The 21309-nt window shown below is 44.8% G+C and overlaps 1 protein-coding gene across 7 annotated transcripts in view; it reads left to right on the top strand.

The window, feature by feature from the left end:
* SRGAP1 (SLIT-ROBO Rho GTPase activating protein 1) overlaps positions 1–21309 on the top strand; it is a 297632-nt gene that overhangs the window by 269095 nt on the left and 7228 nt on the right. For all 7 annotated transcript variants that reach the window (XM_082254987.1, XM_082254986.1, XM_082254988.1 and 4 more), the window contains 3 exons: positions 14241–14421; positions 14503–14637; positions 17852–18194. In XM_082254987.1, the coding sequence (XP_082111113.1) occupies positions 14241–14421; positions 14503–14637; positions 17852–18194 (659 nt within the window). The remainder of the gene's footprint in view (positions 1–14240; positions 14422–14502; positions 14638–17851; positions 18195–21309) is intronic.

Raw genomic sequence — 21309 nt, 5'->3', positions numbered from 1 at the left:
ATGTGCTTCCATCTCCTCTATGGACAGCCGCACTGCGCACTGTGGTCAGCCCAGGAACCACTGCAGGCAGTGGTGTGGGGCCTTCCCATGTGCTGTAAAAGTGACATTTACCTGATGGCCCATTGTTTGCTGAATTAACTTCACCAGGATCATGGCTGCATCCATTTATGCCCTTTTCTTATATCTAAGCTGCCTATGGTTTGTAAATGTAAATTGAGTGTAACCCCCCCCATTTTTTCCTCCCCTTATTAGCTTCAGTGCAATCACGTAAGGCCTTCTACACATAATGAGATTATAGGAAGGGCAATCGGCTGTTTTTTTTTGCATGCTAGTCTCCATATCGAACATGAATAGGTTACTAAAGTACAAAAATTCTCGTACGACAGAATAATAATACGGAAGTGATGTAATGTATTTGTTTTGTAGTTTTGGATGAAAACTGTACTTATAAAATGAAAATCATACAATCTGATATTGTACAAGAAAAAATTTAATGTTTGTTCCTTCAGAAAATTTCAGACATAAGCTGTGTACTAAGGATTTGATTATCGTACAATCGCTTTGAAAGTGATATTTTTTGTATGATAGTCTAATCGTGTGTATGGGGCTTAAAGTGATTGTAAAGTCTCGTGTTTTTTTTTTTCAAATAACAAATATATTTTCTCTTACGTCTTCCGACAGTCGCCGCCCCTTCATATTCATCACCAATGGGGTTAATGACCTTCTCTGTAGGAGTAGCTAGGCAACAGAATATGTTAATATTCAGGCTTTTAACATATCCCACCCCCACGGGGGTGGTCCCCTCAGTCAATACCCTCCTACTTCCTGTGTCCATACCTCAGTTTCTAGCTTGTCAGGAGTAGCTGGATGTCTCTATGCTGGGGCATTTTGTCTCAGCCTTTTCTCTTTTTTTTCTCTCTCTTTAATTAGCTGTTCTTTTTTGTCAGCTTTAGTTAGTTCTTCTGATGAAGAGGATCGTGCGGGCTGGGTCTCGCGCTGATCCCCCTGGTCGCAGGTTGTGGGTCAGTGTCTTCCCAGTCTGCCTTCGAGCGTTCAGTCAGGTATTTTTCCTGGCACAATGAATGACCCATCCCTGCTCGCTGCAGGGATGCTAGGTGAGGTGGCTACCTCACTGGACGCCTTGCGGTATCGCTCCGCAATCCTCCTGCGTTCTGGCTGTGACTCTCCCTGTCCCATGTGCAGTGGCTTGATCGCTTGTGCGGGTTCCCCACGCCTTTTAGGAGGTAAGTGTATCTGTGTGGGGACCTGTCTGTTTGGGGGGTGTCAGTCTGGGACTGTGTAACCCTGACCCTGTTCACACTGCTGGAATCCCTGTCTGTCTTGGCTGCACTTTGTGACATGCAAGGAGGGGGGCTGTGCTGCACTATCTCTGGGATCAGAATGTGTGCTGTTCTTCATGTGTGACAGGCTGTGTGCTGCGGGGCATGATGTGTGTCATGTTTGCATACTGCGGCGACCGCTGCGGCGGTCCGCCATTATTTTTTATTACACTGCATGTGATAGTGTTTTTTACTGTGGGCGGGAGCGGTGCTTTTCGGCGCCAAGCGCCGCCATTTTGGCGGCGATCGCTCCGGCCTCATGCGCCGCCATTTTGGCGGCGATCGCTCCAGCCTCATGCTGACACTGTAGGCAGCCATTTTCTTGTAGCCTTCCATAGGTTTTAATAGAGTGCCCTGATTGCATCACTTCCTCTTCTCCTGGGTGCACCGATCGAGGCAGCAGCAGCAGCGGTGGTCTCTGCAGGTTTTTACCTCTCTATCCTACAAATCCTTGCCTGAGTTTCTGTGCCTTTGCCCTGTGGGGGCTTGTGCTAGTGTGTGAGTGCGGTGGGCTGCGCTGACCGCGCTTTTAAAGGGGCAGTTGCTATTTATTCCCCTGCTAAATTTTTGTTTGGGGGCATGGATTCTCAGGAAAGCAAATTTCCTCTCACCTTGGTGGGAGGCCAAGGGGCTGCTGTTTCCCCCCCAGGGGGTGATTTGGCTGCTGTTGTGGCTAACCTTGCTGCTCGGGTGCAAATGCTTGTGGCTGCTCAATCCACAAAACGGCCCAGGGTTTCTATTTCCTCGGATTCCGAGGGTGAGGGTGATGGGTCTATGGCTGGGGTCTCCTTGTCGGGGTCCCGTTCCTCCCTGGATCTTGTGGGATCAGAAGTGGAGGCTGAGGTGGAAGGGGTTGATAATTATCCCCCTGGCTCGTCTGAAGAGCTTGCACTCATGGATGAATTGGTTGCTTCTATCAAACAAACACTGAGCTTGCAGGATGAGCCATGTCCTCCTGCTGTTTTAGCTTCCTATGGGACGCAGCGGAGACGCAGAACTTCACAAGTTTTTCCCTGCACTGATGATTTTCAGCGCGCTGTTAGTGAACAGTGGCGCAATCTGCGGAAGCCTTTTGCTGTGCCAAGTAGGTTCAAGCTGCGTTATCCTTTCACGCCCGCTACTGATGAACGTTGGTGTGTGCCACCTCCGGTGGATCACGCGGTGGCGGTTTTGAATAAGTCTACTGCGATTCCTGCTGAGGATACGCCGGTGTTTCGGGATGCGACGGACAGGAGGCTGGAGTCTCTTACCCGTCATACTTATTCGGTTACCGGTTCTATGCTCAAAGCTATTTTTGCTTCGCTTATGGCAGCTCAGGCTGTCGCACATTGGACGCAGGTGCTTAGGCGCATCCTGGTGGCTGATTCTGCCCCTCCGGCGACGCTGGCTAGGGTGGATCAAATCCATCAGGGTGTCATGTATTTGTGTGATGCGGACTTGGATATAGTACCGTTGGCTGCACGTGTGCACAGTGTGGTGGTGTTGTCGCGCCGCCTGATTTGGCTGAAGTGTTGGTCTGTGGACCAGTCTTCGCGCAAGACCTTGGCTAATTTGCCATATAACGGATCTCGTCTTTTTGGCGACTCCTTGGATACTCTGATTAAGGGGATCACGGGTGGTAAGAGCACGCTCTTGCCCCAATCCCACAAGGCTAAGGCGGCTCCTGGTAAGAAGACCGCTTCCTTTCGGCCCTCTCAGGGTTCCTTTCGTGCCTTTCGGTCACACTATAAGGGCAAGCCGTTCAAAGGCCAAGGCTCCCAGAAGAAGCCGTGGACAGGTAAGCAGAAGTCCGGCCAGTCCGGATCCGCTGCCCATAACAGTGCAGCCTGAAGGGGCGCCCTCACCCAGTTCTGGGGTGGGGGGATGCTTGCTCGGTTTTCTTCAACCCTGGCTGGCCCGCATTCGGGACAGGTGGGTTCAGGAAATCTTTCGATCTGGCTACAAGATCGAGTTTCTCTCCCGCGATAAACTTTCCAAAGTCGACGCTGTGCCTGTCGGTTCGTCTTCCCTACCTGGGGATCATTCTGGACTCGGTCCAGGCGAGGGTCTTCCTGCCGGAAGACAAACTCAGGTCTCTTCAGGAAGAAGTCAGGTCCCTCAGGGACGTTCCGTGTTCGTCCATCCGGACGTGCATGCGCTGTTTGGGATTGATGGTCTCGACTTTCGAGGCGATTCCCTTCGCCCAGTTTCACACAAGGGGTCTACAAGCGGAGATCCTGTCCAGGTGGGACGGGCGACCGCGATCTCTGGAGCTCCAGATTTCATTGAGTCATCGCACCAGAAGGGATCTTCTGTGGTGGCTCCAGTCCCCGACGGTGTCGGGGGGGCAAGTCCTTTCGTCCTCTCTCATGGACGGTGATCACCACGGATGCCAGCCTGTCGGGCTGGGGTGGTGTCCTGGGCGTTCTGTCCGCCCAGGGAACTTGGTCGGTGGAGGAATCCTCCCTTCCGATCAACATTCTGGAACTACGAGCGATAAATCTCTGTCTGCGACGTTGGTCGGACAGGCTGCAGGGCCGGGTGGTTCGGGTGCAGACGGACAATGCCACAGCGGTGGCCTACATCAACCACCAAGGGGGCACCAGGAGTGCCCGAGCGGCTCGGGAGGTGGCCGAGATTCTGTCTTGGGCCGAGACTCACGTCCCGGCGATAACGGCAGTTCACATTCCGGGAGTGGAGAACTGGCAGGCGGATTATCTGAGTCGCCAGACCCTGGACCAGGGGGAATGGTCCCTCCACCCGGATGTCTTCCAGATGTTGTGCGTGAAGTGGGGTCTTCCGGGGGTGGACCAGTTCGCATCTCGTCTGAACAACAAAGTAAAGAGGTTCGTGGCAAGGACGCGCGATCCTCGGGCAGACGCGTTGGTAGCTCCGTGGCATCAGTACCGACTGATGTACGCATTTCCACCTATTCAACTGCTGTCCAGGTTCCTGCGCAGGTTAGGCTCGGAACAGCACGCAGTGATTCTTGTGGCACCGAACTGGCCTCGCCGGTCCTGGTACGCAGACCTCGTGAATCTGGCGGTCGACGCCCCGTGGCGTCTGCCTCTTCGAGAGGATCTCCTGTCTCAAGGGCCGATATTCCATCCTGCTTTACAGTCGCTGGCTTTGACGGCCTGGCTGTTGAAACCGAGGTCCTGAAGGATAGGGGTCTCTCCCCTGAGGTCATTCACACTTTGATCAATGCGAGGAAGTCTTCCTCGGGGAAGGTCTATTACCGTACTTGGAAGGCCTATTTTGCCTGGTGTGAGTCCAGGGGGCATTCCCCTCACACGTATTCGGTGTCTCGGGTGTTGTCCTTCCTTCAAACGGGTGTTGACCAGCGTTTGGCGCTGGCTACGATTAAGGGTCAGGTGTCTGCGTTGGCCATTCTTTTTCAATGTCCTGTGGCATCTAACTCCTTGGTTGGCACTTTTGTTCAAGGGGTGCGACATCTGGTCCCTCCTAGGAGGGATCCTTTGCCTCCTTGGGATTTGAATCTCGTTCTATCCGTGTTACAACTTGCTCCTTTTGAACAGATCAGGAAGATCTCGTTGGCTATGTTGTCCAAGAAGGTCACCTTTTTGGTGGCGATCGCTTCGGCTCGCAGGGTGTCGGAGCTGGCAGCTTTGTCCTGCAGGTCTCCGTATCTGGTCGTTCACCTGGATAAGGTGGTCTTGCGACCTAACCCTTCTTTTCTTCCAAAACGGATTTCTGATTTTCACCTCAATGAGGATATTGTCCTCCCTTCGTTCTGCGCGAAGCCCAAGCATCCGAAGGAGGTGGATTTGCACTCTCTGGATGTTGTTCGGGCGATCAGGGTGTACCTGACGTCGACTGAATCCTTTCACAAGTCGGATTCCTTATTTGTCCTTCATGAGGGTCCTCGGAAGGGCATGGCGGCGTCGGCTTCTACCATCGCCAAGTGGATCAGACAGACGTATGCTTTGAAGGGGAAAGTTCCTCCTATGCCTGTGAAGGCGCACTCTACTAGATCTTTGAGTACGTCTTGGGCCTGTCATCATCGGGCTTCCGTGGCCCAGGTGTGTAAGGCGGCGACTTGGTCGTCCGTTCACACCTTCACTATGTTCTACAAGGTGGATGTTCAGGCATCGGCTGATGCTTCCTTTGGCCGCAAGGTTCTTAGTGCGGCAGTACCTTAGGGTCCCTTGTTTTGGGCCCTTGGCTGTTTGGGATAGCGTTTTATCCCTGAGTTATTTGTTTTTTCCTGGGTTGTTGCTCCTGTTGAGCAATTTTTTTTCATGCTACCCGGCTGGGTTCCTTCCCTTGGTAAGGTTCCTTTCTCTGTTGTGGAGACGGCGTTGCCTTGGGCGCGGCTGCGTTTCCCACCCCTCATGTTTACACTGCTATGGGACGTCCCCATTGGTGATGAATATGAAGGGGCGGCGACTGTCGGAGGACGTAAGAGAAAACTGAATTTTTGTAAAATCTTACCTGTAAAATTCCTTTCTCTGAGTCCTCCGACAGTCGCCGCCCCCGCCCCTCTTTTGGGGTTTGATTATATACTCTACTGCTATTCCACTGAAACTGAGGTATGGACACAGGAAGTAGGAGGGTTTTGACTGAGGGGACCACCCCCGTGGGGGTGGGATATGTTAAAAGCCTTAATATTAACATATTCTGTTGCCTAGCTACTCCTACGGAGAAGGTCATTAACCCCATTGGTGATGAATATGAAGGGGCGGCGACTGTCGGAGGACTCAGAGAAAGGAATTTTACAGGTAAGATTTTACAAAAATTCCGTTATACTTGCCTGCTCTGTGAAGTTGGTTTTGCACAGAGCAGTCCTGTTGACGGCCCCCACAGCAAGCAGCTTCCTATGGGGGCAGCTCTGTGTCCATTCAGACACAGAGCTGCCGTTAGGCCCCACCCCACTCTCTCCTGATTGGCTAACTGGCTTTGACAGCTGCTGGAGCCAATGGCACTGTGGCAGTGTCCCAGCCAATCAGGAGGAAGAGTCCCCAATGGCCGAGGGACTCGTGGACATCGCTGGAGAGAGAAGGACCTCAGGTAAGTATTATGGGGTGCTGGGGGGAAGGGGGTGCTACACCCAAAAGGTTTTTTATCCTAATGCAAAGAATGCATTAAGATAAAAAAAAAAAAAAAAACATTCTGACTTTACAACATCTTTAAGCTTCTGTTCCCCTTCAGTGGATGGGAGAGAGCACTGACAATGGGGGGAGGGGGGGGGGAGAGACAAGGGAAGGTCGTGGGTGACATCGCAGCCCTGTTGTCAAGCACAGGGAAGCCTGCAGTTTGCAGATCTGCACTGAAACGGATTAAAAAGCAATTTATAACCTAAATTATATTGGCCTTTATTTCCACTTTTAAGTGTTTGTTTTGGTGAAAGAGCGTATTGCCTTAAGTAGATTACACCCCACAAATATAATGTGTTTTAAGATCTTTCTTGTGAACACTAAACTGTCCTCGATTTTATTTTCCTCCTTTTTTTTTTTTTTGTGGGTTGCACAGGTCAGCAAATTATGTGTTTGGTGCTATTGATTGGTCTCATTCTGCTGCACAAGCATGTCAGAAAATAACATTATTGATTAGTAGCACCATACATCTCCCAATCAGATGGTATTTGCTGAGATTTATTACCCCTAACAATTAAAATGGATAAACAGATTTAATCTCAGTCATATATATTGACATGCAGCTTTTACTTTAATTTGTGTTAGCGTCATTACTCAGTACTCTATGAAACAAATATTACACTCCAAAGAAAAACTGTCTTTATAGCAGCCAGGAATCCTTTTACAGGGCTGTGCTGCCATGGATATAGTACATACTTATGTTTATGGCAGCAAAATAATAAAGTGTACCACTAGGAAAAAAACGTTTTTTTTTTCCTTTTTCAACGGTTTGGATACAGTAGGTAATGGTTAGAGCCTCTGTTAATTTTTTTTTTTTTTTATTGCTGGGTGTGTCCCCTCTATTTGCACCATGTTCCCCTAAAAGGAGAGGAATCCAGATCTAGAGGTAAATGGATATCTTCCATTGGTGAAGACTGTTCCAAGGACAACTATCTAAATGGGAAATTCTCCTCCTTCCCGTTGTGTCTTTTGGATTGGAAGTGAGTAAAAATGTCCCCAGTGGTACACAAGTGGTAAAACAAAAAAATTGCAGTAGGGGTTTTTAACCCTTTTCTACTTTAATCAAAACAAAAGTGTGGGCTATCGATGCAAAGAATAACATGTTTGTTTTCATTTTCTTGCATGTGCCTTAAAGTGGTTGTAAACCTTTACATATACCCAGTGAAGTGAGTATCCTCAATTGATACACTGAGATTAAACAAATCCTCCTACATATATTGTACATGTTTATCTGCAGTCTCCTCATCTCTACATCTGTTCAAAGTGCTGAAATGATAAGCTTGTCTGAGACTGGGCAGAGAGCTGAAGTTACTGTGCAGAGCTCAGGAGGGAGAGCTCTGAGAGCTGATTGGAGGGAAGAGAGAGACCTCCTTCTCACAGCACACAGGAACAGAGCTAAGGCTGTCAATCAGCTGGAAGTCCCTCCCCGTCACCATTTTTCTCTTGGTGTCAGGAAAACTTGTCAGAAGTGAATCATGCTGATAGCAGAGGAACGAAACGGCAGATGAAAATGTGACTCCTAGTGCTTTTAATTTAGAAAAGTACACACTATAGAGGGATATGCTTTGTTCATATTTTTTGTCTGAGGTATACAACCACTTTAAATATTCTAGTTATAATCTGGTTGGTTGCTGTGGACAATGACTTCACTGTTTATACAGCACAGCTACTGAGTTCTATTGAATTAGGGGTGTCCAATACATTCATACGGAAGTGCTCAGTGGCCAATGCCGGTGTATGGCAGCACTGACGTCTCAGGTTCAGTTCCCACTGGGACCCTATTTGCTTGGAGTTTGTGTGTTTTCCCCATTTGTGTGGATTTACTCAGGGAAAACCTACTGGCCCAAGCTAAACCTACATTTTGCTTGTGTGATTGCAATAGTGATGTTAAAATCTGGACTATATCTGCTGCTTTGAATTGTACATTTAAATATAAAAAAAAAACAGATTCACTTATAAGAGGAGTATAGTAAAAAAAACTACCTGTTAAATGGATGGTCCTCTATTTTTGAGTTGACATCCCTTCATTGTTAGGCATGCAGTGTGCACTTTGTTCTGCTTTATTTCTGTTTTTGAGAGTCCGTATTACTGCACCGTGTCCAACAAATCAAATAATTTTGCACAATATAATGATATGAACCAACAGAATAGTTATCAGAATTTCACTCATAAGTGATTTGATTGGGTGGAATTTGTTGCCCGGTGTTGACATTTGTTGTGCTCTATAGACCAATAATGGGCTATATTTTCTGATGGCTATATCAATCTTATATAATCACCCCTGCACAGACTGTTGCACATAAATTGGAGACAGGAGTTTGACAGGATACCATCTGGACAAATGTTCGCTGGAACATGGATGTGAGTCTTTTGAAGTCTGCTATTTTCAGAATGTGCTCACTGTTGCAGAGGACAATGCTGTTTAGTCTGTAAACAAAGCAGCACTGTTTATCGCCTTGATTTCTCAACCTCGCTGCCCACTCATAAAAAGGAAAGTGCAACATGAAAGTGTTTTTGAGTGGTGCATTGTGCTCAGATATGCAGTGGTTTATTAAATGGTAGTGATGCTGGACATGCCTGTTAGTTCTAAAGTATAAAATTCATTATGCTTGGGTTGATTTGAGCTCCCAACTTGTTTCATTGTAATTTTTTTGGCCAGCTATAGACATCGCCTGAGCCCCAGCGCTAGTTCCAGCACCATTTTTCTAAATTGGTTAGCTCATACAGTAGGGCGTATTGTAGTTTTAAAATATTCTTTGTAATATCGAAGCCACCTATCAAAAGAACAGTGACTGTGGGACCTAAAAAAGGTCAGTGGAGTGAGTCTGTGTTAGATTCAGACAATAAACTCATATAGGGGGGGGGGGGTATAGCTTCCCTGTTTTGTCCCTGTTTTTTATGACTGGTAAAGCCAGATGAGCCCCATGGATTATCGTTCACACACTTGAATTGGTAAAGCAGGGGCTTTTATTTCTAGTACTATCCTTTTTATTTTTTTTTTGGCAATTTGCAAATTACCCCCCCCCCAGAGGGCTGTTACCTTGCAAAAACAGTCCCCACCTGATGCTGCACAATCTCTTCCTCCAATGGAAGGAGGCTGGCTAAAGCTTAAAAGGGGACCTTGTGCCTTAAATACAAGTTCCACTTTTAAATTTTGCCCATTCCTTCGCTAAAACACTAATTGAAATTGTATTCTTTCGGTGAAATCCCTGTGAATGTAGAGTTGCACTCCCAGCACTGTGCTGCAAGGTCTTCTCACAAGGCTTGGAGTACTTATGATTCCCCAGTATCTTGTCAGCAGGATGATTACATCACTCCCTGCACCATAGAAAACAGAGGAAAGGTGAATATATACTATATGATGAGCACATTTGGGGTGGAGGAACTTGACTGGGCCTGCACAGAGTCCTGACCTCAACCTGATAGAACACCTTTAAAATGAATTAGAGAGGAGACTGGGAGCCAGGCCTCCTCGCCCAACATCAGTGCCTGACCTCACAAATGCGCTTCTGGAGGAAGGGTCATGCCAAAAGTAGTGCAGGGCTACTTTGAAGTCCGTGCGACTTCAAGTCGCACAGATATGAATGGGGCTCATTGGAACTCATGGAGAACGACTTGTCATGCGGTTTTGCAGTCCCAAATCGCATGACAAGTCGCACAAGTGTGAAAGGGGCCTTAGAGTCCTCAGGTAGAGTTCACCCACCTGATCAGTGAGGAGAATACAAAGTGGAATCAATATAGGGCTGGACTGGACAGTTGCCCTCACCTCTCCGGTGTCTAATTATTTTCTGTGCTAGCCCAGCTCTTCCACCCCTCCCTACATAACTTTTTATGTAACTGCTGGCAGAAAAGCAAATACTATAGAGCAGGATCCTCAAGCTACGGCCCTCCAGCTGTTGCGGAACTACACATCCCATGAGGCATGCGCCTTCCTTCTTCTATCCTTGTAGAGACAAAACCCATCTGGAATTTCAGCTAGCCAAAGGTTGGCAGCAAGCATTTCAGCAGTGCTTGGCTTACCTTTAGGGCAGTGATGGTGAACCTTGGCACCCTAGATGTTTTGGAACTACATTTCCCATGATGCTCATGTACTCTGCAGTGTAGTTAAGCATCATGGGGAACTGTAGTTTCAAAACATCTGGGGTGCCAAGGCTCGTCATCTCTGCTTTAGGGCTTTGTTCACACTTGACTAAATTTCTAACGCATAATAAGTGCTCCTGTAGTGTTAGTATGGGCCTTATACTCATGTTATTGAGCTTTAGTATGGGCGTAAGACTGCCCTTGTCCATGCATTAATGACGTGTTAAAAATGCCCCTCACTAGCCCTATGGGCAGTTCTGAAGCGTTTGATAAGCGTTAAGGCATGTTAAAACTGCTCCGCAAATGCCTATTCCATTACAGGAAATAAACTAATCTTAACGCTCTGAAACCGCACCGCAACTGCCTGCCAGAGCGTTTGCGAAGCGTTAACATAGACTTGAATGGGAGGCTTTGAAAAGGCTTCAAACGCCTCCTGATTCGACATGACAAGTCACGAACGCTTCATGTTTTGAGAATGTGAACAGCACTGTGTGCTGTCCATTGTATCATTTTCATAGAGGAGCATTTTTTTAACACCTCTCAAACGCCTGCTTTTAATGCCGGTGTGAACTTAGCCTTAGAAAACCAGTGTCATCTGCTTGTTAAGCTTCATAGGTAAATCCAGTAATAAATGTTTAGTTGTAAAATGTTATCCAAATAATAAAAAAAAAAAAAAAATGTAAAGTATTGGTTTCTAATCATATACTGTATATTAACATGTTCATTTATGGATTTCAAATTAGGCTTCAAGTTACTAAAATATTTCACAGTTGGTTTTTCTGTATTAGACTACTGCAGAATGTAGATGTTCTAGTTTTACTTACAACTAGAGAAAATACCTGGACCGCTAACTATATTAAAGAACTGTACCCTGGGGCAAGAGAATGGTTCATAAAGGTTAGGGTCACATTCAGTCTAAATACCTAAACTGGTAAGGGATGTCAAGGAAGCTGAAAGCAAATCTGTCACATGAAGCAAAATTATAGTGTTGTAGAGCAGGCTGAGACTCGGCACAAACCATTTTTGATTGTTAGATTCATGGTGCCATATGTTTGTTTATTTAAAGCGGAAGTCTGCCTAACACGATGGCACTTCCAACCCCCACCCTCCTTGATGCTCTCCCATGCATTTTAACATGCACGTGAATACACACACAGACACATGCACAAAATGGGCACTTGGGGAAGCAGGGGGGCAGCTTTGGATAAATGGTGGCTACTGCAGCAAATTTTTATTGTTTTTACTATTAGACTGTTCATTCTTTTATTATTTATTTATTGTTTTAGCTTAAGTTCAGCTTTAAATCTCCATCACATTCATGCAAGTAGCATAGAATTTAGTGATCATTACTAAGTATGGGCACTCCCAGGGCAGGTTTAGTTGTTCATGGTAATGGTAAAGTCCACCTGTCACACACATGGCCATTTTATACATCGCATGAAAGAAAACATGCCAAGAGGGTTCATTGTGTGCTTGATAGTCTCTCATTCTTGTATTTGCCTTACTGTAACGTTGTATGTAGTTGGAACCTGCTGATATATAAAATAAAAATACAATTTGGAAAGAAAACATGCACAAATGAAAGTAGTTGTGCAAATCCCAGTAAACTTGGCACAGATCTGGGCTATACACGTAAACATAAACTTTTATTGCCTATGTCTGTGTATAATATTGTATCATACAAGTCCTTGCATGTGAAGGCTGATTCCCCTCATTTTCCTTAGGCTTTTAAACCTGTCACCCTAGTAAAGAAATGAAGACTACAGAACACCTTCTACTCACCATAATATTGAGGGGTTGTGCTATAAAGCTCGCAGACATAACCTGGGTAGGGCTGATATGGGCACAGTGTTGTCACCTCGCTCACGATACTGTGCTATTTTCTCAAACTGATACAGTAAGTCCCCTACATACAAACGAGTATTGTTACAAGAGCACGTTCGTAAGTCCAATTTGTTTGTAAGTCCAACAAAGTACCCAATCAATACAATCAGCCCAATAAATGACTAATAGGTTTATAACACATTTGACATGAATAAAACATGAAAAAAAAAGTTGAAATAAAGTATTGTATACAGTAAAGTACACAGAAGCACAACCACTTGTAGAGGATGTACATATAAGAATGCATGCCAGAAGTGTGAACTAACTCACATCATTGGACATACAAAAGCATGTTCATATCTTTGAAAGTTGGTAACTTCAAAGTTCGTATGTAGGTGACTAACTATAATAAACCTCTTTCAATTATATCTTTAACAGACCAAAAAAGTGCAAAAAAGAAAAGTCCATTGTTAGGGTTTACATACACTATAATCAGGACATTAAGAAGAAATATTTACTATATCCTATTCGTAAGCTGGGGCAATTCAGATCACTATTTTGAATAAAGATAAACTGTATAGCAGTCCACATTTGGATACCAAAACACAAATTAGGTGCCCTTTCTTTAACTAATATGTACAATTTGATATACTTGCAGTATAGATCAAGGTGTGAATATGTGTGGCCTAAATTGCAGTCTAAACAAAAGTTTCTCAAACTCCAGCCACAATATGTCCCATTAAAGTATAACTTTAGTGAAATAAAAAAAAATATATATATATATATCTATATTATATAATTTTTTTTTTTTTAATCGGCACAGAGACCATACTTACAATGCGAAGTGTCTCTTGTGCTGGTGGCTGCTATGTGAATTAAAATATTAATTCCGCTGCTCCCCTGATACCCCGCAGCTATGATATTCTGGTGCTGCAAGGGTTAATACGAACAGATGGACCCCTCACTGACACTCATCAAAAGTGCCGACTAAGCCCGCTTGTTCTAGGGGTCCTAGACCACTTACAACTACACACATTTACAAGAGAAGCTATTGCCAGGCCCTCTTTCAAGCACATAGATTAATTGTAGTTTGATGAAATTCTGCAGGCCCGTCCACACACAAAGAGTGGATAAGATATGTGGGATATGCACTCCGATTGGAATTTCTTTTTTTTTTTTTACCAGCACATGGGTTGGCCTGCCAAATGTGAAAAAGTATGGGCCCCATGACTCGATACCCTGAGTCTTAGTCTGTTGAATCTAATAACCAATAGGATCCTTTAAACTACCTAGTTAAGCTGTGAATGTTCCTAGTTTTCTCTGTTATTACTTTGTGTAATTAGTTGTTTAAACTATTCTTTTGATGGGAATTACAATATTTGCTGAGTGGTATTATACTTTGCAATTGCACCATAGAAAAAACTGTATCCAGTACTTCTTATACTGTTTTGGTAGTGTTTGCATGTGAATTGTGTTTGCTCTGCAAGTAAATTCTTTCTGTTCTCAATAAACTTTCTTCTTGATCTAAAAATAAAAAAAGCAAGTTCAGGAATTTCAGTTTTTATGATGCTGCAGGTGGGGGCAGAAAGGGTAGACATAGCCAACACTATCCGGGGCAGCAGAGAACTGACGCTCTCAAAAAACATAGCAGCCACCAGGACAAGGGGCACTTTTCATTCATTCTAAGTACCGTCCTTGTTGATCATAAAAAAATGTTAATTGCTGAATTTCAGCTTAGTCTCTAGCTCTGCCCCACTGCCATCTCCCCAAAATTAAAGAAATCTTTTGGAGGATGAACTTAAAAAAAAAAAATGTTTTTGGTACGCCACTAAAATGAATGTTTGTATCTACCAGATTTTCATATTTAGTATGCAAACCCTTCTTGTAACTTTGCTTGCAGAGTGTGAGCCAATTGAAGCCATAGCCAAATTTGATTATATTGGAAGATCTGCACGAGAACTGTCCTTTAAAAAGGGTGCATCACTACTTTTATATCACCGCGCTTCTGACGACTGGTGGGAAGGAAGACACAATGGAATTGATGGCCTGGTGCCCCACCAGTACATTGTGGTACAGGATATGTAAGTCTTATGAGGCAATCTGAAAATGACAAAAGTCGCACAGATTTCTATCTGACTAATGCTATTTTTCTTACTGTTTAGGGATGATACATTTTCTGACTCTTTAAGCCAAAAGGCAGATAGTGAAGCTAGCAGTGGGCCAGTAACTGAAGACAAATCATCAACCAAGGATATCAATTCGCCAACTGACAGACATCCTGATTTATATTCAGGGAGGTAAGAGCCAACACTCCCAAGAGTTCTGGAAAAGTCCTCTATACAGACATGTGTCCACATTCTGAAACCAGTTTGAAAAATACCTGGAAGATGACTGGTTGCTATTAAGTGTTTCCCAAACTTTAGTCAGTGAAGTATCACCATAATGAAGCCCAAAAAGCAGAAAGGAAAATCAAATAACACATCAGTGGGGTTCAGGAGCAGAGAGACCTATTGAAAGGCTAAGGGCATTAGACACGGGCTGAAAATCAGACAGCATCGCCTGGTTCAACAAAAAACTGGCTGACATTCGGTCTGTGTGTACGACAGCCAGCCGTTCAGCTTGACGATAAAGGTCTGCCAATGGCTGAGAGCACTGACTGGTGTGGTTCTGGGGGAGGGGTGGGGCAGCGGGGGGGTAATTTCCCTGTCAGAAAACAATAGCTCAGCGGGGGAGATTTGTGTACTAACATCATAGTAAAGAGGCTTCTCCCAAGCTCTTCAGTGTTTCTTTCGTGCAACCCACTGGGTGTGTACCAAGCTTAAAGTACAGTCAGGTCCATAAATATTGGGACATTGACACAGTTCTAACCTTTTTTGTCTCTATACACCACCACAATGGATTTGAAATGAAACCCACAAAATGTGCTTTAACTGCATACTTTCAGCTTTAATTTGAGGGTATTTACATCCAAATCAGGTGAACGGTGTAGGAATTACAACAGTTTGTATGTGCTTCCCACTTTTTAAGGGACCAAAAGTAATAGGACAGATAAACAATCCTAAATCAAACTTTCACTTTTTAATACTTGGTTGCAAATCCTTTGCAGTCAATTACAGCCTGAAGTCTGGAACGGATAGACATCACCAGACGCTGGGTTTCATCCCTAGTGATGCTCTGCCAGGCCTCTACTGCAAATGTCTTCAGTTCCTGCTTGTTCTCGGGGCATTTTACCTTCACAGTTTTGTCTTCAGCAAATGAAATGCATGCTCAATCGGATTCAGGTCAGGTGATTGACTTGGCCATTGCATACCATTCCACTTCTTTCCCTTAAAAAACTCTTTGGTTGCTTTTGCAGTATGCTTCGGTCATTGTCCATCTGCACTGTGAAGCGCCGACCAATGAGTTCTGAAGCATTTGGCTGAATATGAGCAGATAATATTGCCCAAAACACTTCAAAATGCATCCTGCTGCTTTTGTCAACAGTCACATCATCAATAGATACAAGAGAACCAGTTCCACTGGCAGCCATACATGCCCACGTCATGACACTACCACCACCATGCTTCACTGATGAAGTGGTATGCTTTGGATCATGAGCAGTTCCTTTACTTCGTCATACTCTTCTCTTCCCATCACTCTGGTACAAGTTGATCTTGGTCTCATCTGTCCATAGGATGTTGTTCCAGAACTGTGAAGGCTTTTTTAGATGATGTTTGGCAAACTCTAATCTGGCCTTCCTGTTTTTGAGGCTCAACAATGGTTTACATCTTGTGGTGAACCCTCTGTATTCATTCTGGTGAAGTCTTCTCTTGATTGTTGACTTTGACACACATACACCTACCTCCTGGAGAGTGTTCTTGATCTGGCCAACTGTTGTGAAGGGTGTTTTCTTCACCAGGGAAAGAATTCTTCGGTCATCCACCACAGTTGTTTTCCGTGGTCTTCCGGGTCTTTTGGTGTTGCTGAGCTCACCAGTGCATTCTTTCTTATTAAGGATGTTCCAAACAGTTGATTTGGCCACACCTACTGTTTTTGCTATCTCTCTGCTGGGTTTGTTTTGTTTTTTCAGCCTAATGATGGCTTGCTTCACTGATAGTGACAGCTCTTTTGGATCTCATATTGACAGTTGACAGCAACAGATTCCAAATGCAGATATCACACTTGAAATTAACTCTGGACCTTTTATCTGCTCCTTGTAAATGGGATAATGAGGGAATAACACACACCTGGCCATGGAACAGCTGAGCAGCCAATTGTCCCATTACTTTTGGTCCCTTAAAAAGTGGGAGGCACATATACAGACTGTTGTAATTCCTACACCTTTCACCTGATTTGGATGTAAATACCCTCAAATTAGAGCTGAAAGTCTGCAGTTAAAGCACGTCTTGTTTGTTTCATTTCAAATCCATTGTGGTGGTGTATAGAGCCAAAAAGATTAGAATTGTGTTGATGTCTCAATTTTTATGTACCTGACTGTAAATCTAGATTGGCACAAAGTTCATCAGCAGCTGGTTGTAGCAGCAAAACATTTTGGTTCTACATCTAGCTGCTGAGGAGCTTTGTGTCAATCTATACAACAGTCCCTAAATCAAGTAATCAATTTACTACAAAGCCCACAATTTCTAGTGTTAAAAACCCCAGGGGGAAGTCCTCAAAAGGTTTTGGCTTTATTTGATTTTCTTTTGGACTTTATGGACTTTAATATTACAGTAATGCACTTGAGTTCTAGATTTAATTATTCAAAGTTTTTATTGCTGTCTTTGTTTCTTCTGGGGAATTAAAACTGTGATGGCACTCTAGAGTTCTCTATGATGGCAAGCGAAAGTAAGCCCCAGAGTTATAGTAATTCTACCCCCACTGTCCTTAAAGCGGTTCTACCGCTTTAAGTATTACACCTACCTGTTTTACTCCTATGAGATATTCACTGTGTGGTTCACTGGAAGCCACAGCTTTTTAAGTCGTCTTCTAGCTGGTTTTTATTGGTTTCCACTTAGGCACAATGCAATTTTTATTCATCAAACGTTTTTTAACAGTACATGGCCTTTCCATAGGGATTAAGCAGGATTGCTGCAGTATGCATTCTTGGAAGAAATAGATCCCTGATGGGAGACTTTTGAATATGAGGCTGTATGGCTCCGAATAAGTTTTGGGGGTACTTTTAAGGTATACTGCTTCGAAAAGTACAGTAATTTAAGAAGAAGTCTAATAATTACTGTGTTGATGAGGCAATCATTTTTTGCATGGTTTTTCCTAGTTGTAATGTTTAGTATAGGGATTTTCCGATAAGCAAATTGTTTTGAAAGAACTATAGAAGATTTACTGAATCCTTTCTTGTTTAAACCGCTATTTTTCAACTATTGTGTAACATTCAGCTTTTAGTAATGAATACCTGCTTCTGCTTTTAAGAGCTGACAAACTGGCACATTTTCATGGCAAATAAAAAATTCAGAGAAAATGCTTTTCATCAAATATTTATTTTAAACCATATTTTTTCAAATATTTTTGTAAAAGGCCAAGACGGAGAACTGAGCCACCACCTCCCTCTCGGCGCTCAGGCGGAGCCAGTGATAGCCACTGTCCAGTTCACCCACCACAGCCCCTTAACACTTCAGTGGAGATTGGATCTTCCAATGTTTCAAGCCATTGTAGCCCACGTGTCCTCCTACAGAATCGTAACCTCAATACTGACAGTCCAGAACGTAGACGGAAACCAGGTCATGGAAGTCTCACCAATATCAGCAGACATGATTCCCTGAAAAAGATAAACAGCCCTCCAATACGAAGGTCTACATCATCTGGACAGTACACCAACTTTAATGACCACAAGCCTCTTGACCCAGAGAGTATTGCTCAGGTATGTAAAGGGAATTAAAGCTGATGATGTCACTTTCAAAAATCTGAATTTGCTGCTGTTTCTGCTATGATGTTGTTGGTAGGAACATTATTTGGAAGTTGTAATGGAGAACTGAGAATACTACAGCCTGGTGAAAGGTTTGAGTGCATTTTTTTTTTTTAATAACCGTCACAAGTCTTTGAGTTGTAAAATGTTTCAATTCAGCAATAAAACTGTGCCTTTTCCTTTAATGCACATGTGAGGGATACTAAGCATGTCACAACGTATGACCAGTTTGCAGTGCTCTCCGGAAAAGTCCTGTATGTGCTATGCCAGTAAATCAATTGTGATACCTGCATTTATATGCATTTAGAGGACATTTCTAAACACATAGAAATGCAGTTAGACTGTTTATCTACGTTTTATCTGTGGTCAGTTTAGCAGCTTTAAGAGAAATAGAATTTAGTGGATTCAAAAGGAAACACAGGCAAAAGAGAAAAAAAAGGAGGCACACACCACAAAGAGGCACCCAGCATACCTGGCTTACAAACAATATTCCAGGTTGTATAATGGTTACTGTACTTTAACCTATTTTATCCCCCTTCAGCAGTTAACTGTTACTGTACGCTTTTATTTTACTGTTTATTAACTTTTTTTAATAGGCACTTTCCAACTACTTTCCGTTAACGTTTTATTTGGTCGATCCATTCAAATACTTAAATCTTTGCAGTGCTTCCTCGAATCATTGCATGTATTCCAATCACGATCATTTTACCATTTGTTGTGCACTCCCCTTCCTATGTGTACATTGTATAATGTTGGTTGCTTAGCTGTATGCATTATATCAAGGCTGAACAAATCACAGTCACCAGGTTACCAGAGTGACAAAATAACTCTCTGGAAACCCAGTATTTGAGCATTTTGTATGCAGTTCCACCACCTGCCGCTAGATGGCACCTAGCCTGGCGGAGATACCTTTCACATGGTCCTTCTGTGTGTCTCTTCTGGCAGTGAGTTTAGTTCCGCTTTAATCACTCCTGAGACCATAGTCCTGTATTGCAGGCTACCAGGGACCAAACGTGTATTTCTCTATCGCTCATTGACAGACGTAGTCCTCGGTGATACTGCACCTTCGGGTTATGTTGCCTCCACAGGAGCAGGACTAGACAGGAAATTAAAAAGCTCTGGCCACACCCTAGGGGCAGTCCCAGAGGGTATATCCTCTCTCTCTCTGCCTCAGCAAATCAGTTATTTTCTGTCTAGTTAGGAGTAAGGACCTAGATACCTTGCTGGGATCTTCGGTCCTGGCAAGATTTTTTCTTAAAAGATTTTTTAGACAGCTTTTTTTCTCCAGTGTTCCTGTGAGATCTTCAAGCAAGAAAGCTGAACTGGGCGACGGGCTGGATGTTGAGATCCGGTGGTCACCCCAGTTCAGCCTACGAGCGCGTGCAGGCCATAGCTCCGCGCTGGGTCGGCCGCGACAAAGTCCCATTAAGGGACTGACCCCGCGAGTTAAACGTCTCGCTGAAACGCCAAAGACCATGAGTCACGGCGTCCGTATTGGTCGACAGCCCTCCTGCCCCGGTGGAGAGGGGTACTGTCAGGAGTTGGTGCCCGCCTGGTTCCGGTATGGTGAGTAGTATGTTCCCCCTTTTCCCCTGACGGGTCTTGTGGTGAACGCGGGCCCCTCTCTGTATGGTAAGATAGAGTCCCCCTCTATCCTATAACATGACACAGATCCCCCTACTTTGAGTGTGATTTTATGTGCAAAAAGCCAGGAGGCTTGGTTTGGGAGCTAACAATCTAATTGTATACATGTTTAAAAGATTGTAATCAGTGGCATTCTGGGAATCTTACTGTGATAAGAATAAGGTACCTACCAGTCAGAAGCCACGGACATGTAGACTGCCTTCCTAAATCAGATCTCCAGCTATAAGCAGGCCTCCCGAACGGCCATGCGGTCCGCCAGGGCCGGTACCGCCAACCACGCCAAATCCCCATGCAGAGAGAGTGTTGTGTGCCCTGCAGCACACCGCTATTCAGTACAGGCCGCCGCCATTTTTTTTGCTGGATCGCACGAGCCGCCATTTTGGCGTAGCCTCGTGTCTCCAGCATGGGGGCGGCCATGTTTGAGGTGATCCAAACACCTCGTGGAGCTAGGGGAGGCGCCGGAAGGCGTGCAGAGGGGCGGAGCCACCTCCTTTCTTCCTGGGCAGCCAGCCAAAAGACTTCCTGTTTGTCAAGACAGCGCTGTAACCTGTTGCAGTTAAACTCTGAGCATCAAGTGGTGAGCCTGGGGGTCTATCTCTCTCTCTCTCGATCGATAGGGATCCCTAGCAGGTAACACTAAGGGGCTTTTGTGGCGCTGGGGGTCTGAAAAAAAAAAAAAAGTTTTTTATTTTTGAATTATATTATCCAGGAAGTGACTGGAATTATCATGGACCCTGCCACACATATTCCCCCACCTGTTTCCCTCCAGGGGGCCACGGGACCCGCCGGTGCACAGAGTGTAGAGGCATTTACAGCAATTTTGGAGTCTATGGTGGCTCGGGTGGAGGCGGCCTGTCAGGGACGGGGGTCAAGGAAGCGACCCCCGCCTACCCCTATACTATCTGACACCTCTGACTCAGATTCAGAGATGGTCACTGCAGTTGCAGGTCCCTCTGCAAGGGCTGTTACCTCAGGTAAAGCTCCCTCAGACAGTGAGGAGGACGTTTCTTCTCCCGCTATAATTCAGGAAGAAGCATTGGTGGACGCACTAGTTGTGGCAGTGCAGGAAACCTTAAAACTTGAGGTTTTACCGGCAGAGGCAACTGAAACAGAGATTCCTTTTGGTACTAACAAGCCCATCAAAACGGTGAAGGTTTTTCCTGTACCCAAGTGTTTTGGTAATAAGATTAAAGGAGAATGGGAGCATTCTAAACGTACCTTTACTATTTCCAAGCGTATTGCTAGACGCTATCCGTTTGAGGAATCCATCATTAAGAAATGGACGGTACCACCAGTGGTGGATCCACCTATTTCCAGGCTGAATAAAGCCACGGTTATCCCAGTGGAGGACACTTCGTCCTTTAAGGATCCGGTGGATCGAAAGATGGAAGCAGAGTCCCGCACCATCTTCTCTCTGATAGGGTCA

This window comes from Pelophylax lessonae (assembly GCF_965119305.1).
Source record: "Pelophylax lessonae genome assembly, chromosome: 4".
In the NCBI taxonomy this organism is placed as follows: domain Eukaryota; kingdom Metazoa; phylum Chordata; class Amphibia; order Anura; family Ranidae; genus Pelophylax; species Pelophylax lessonae.
Note: the sequence above shows the minus strand (reverse complement) of the source record. Positions and strands in the feature narration are given on the sequence as shown.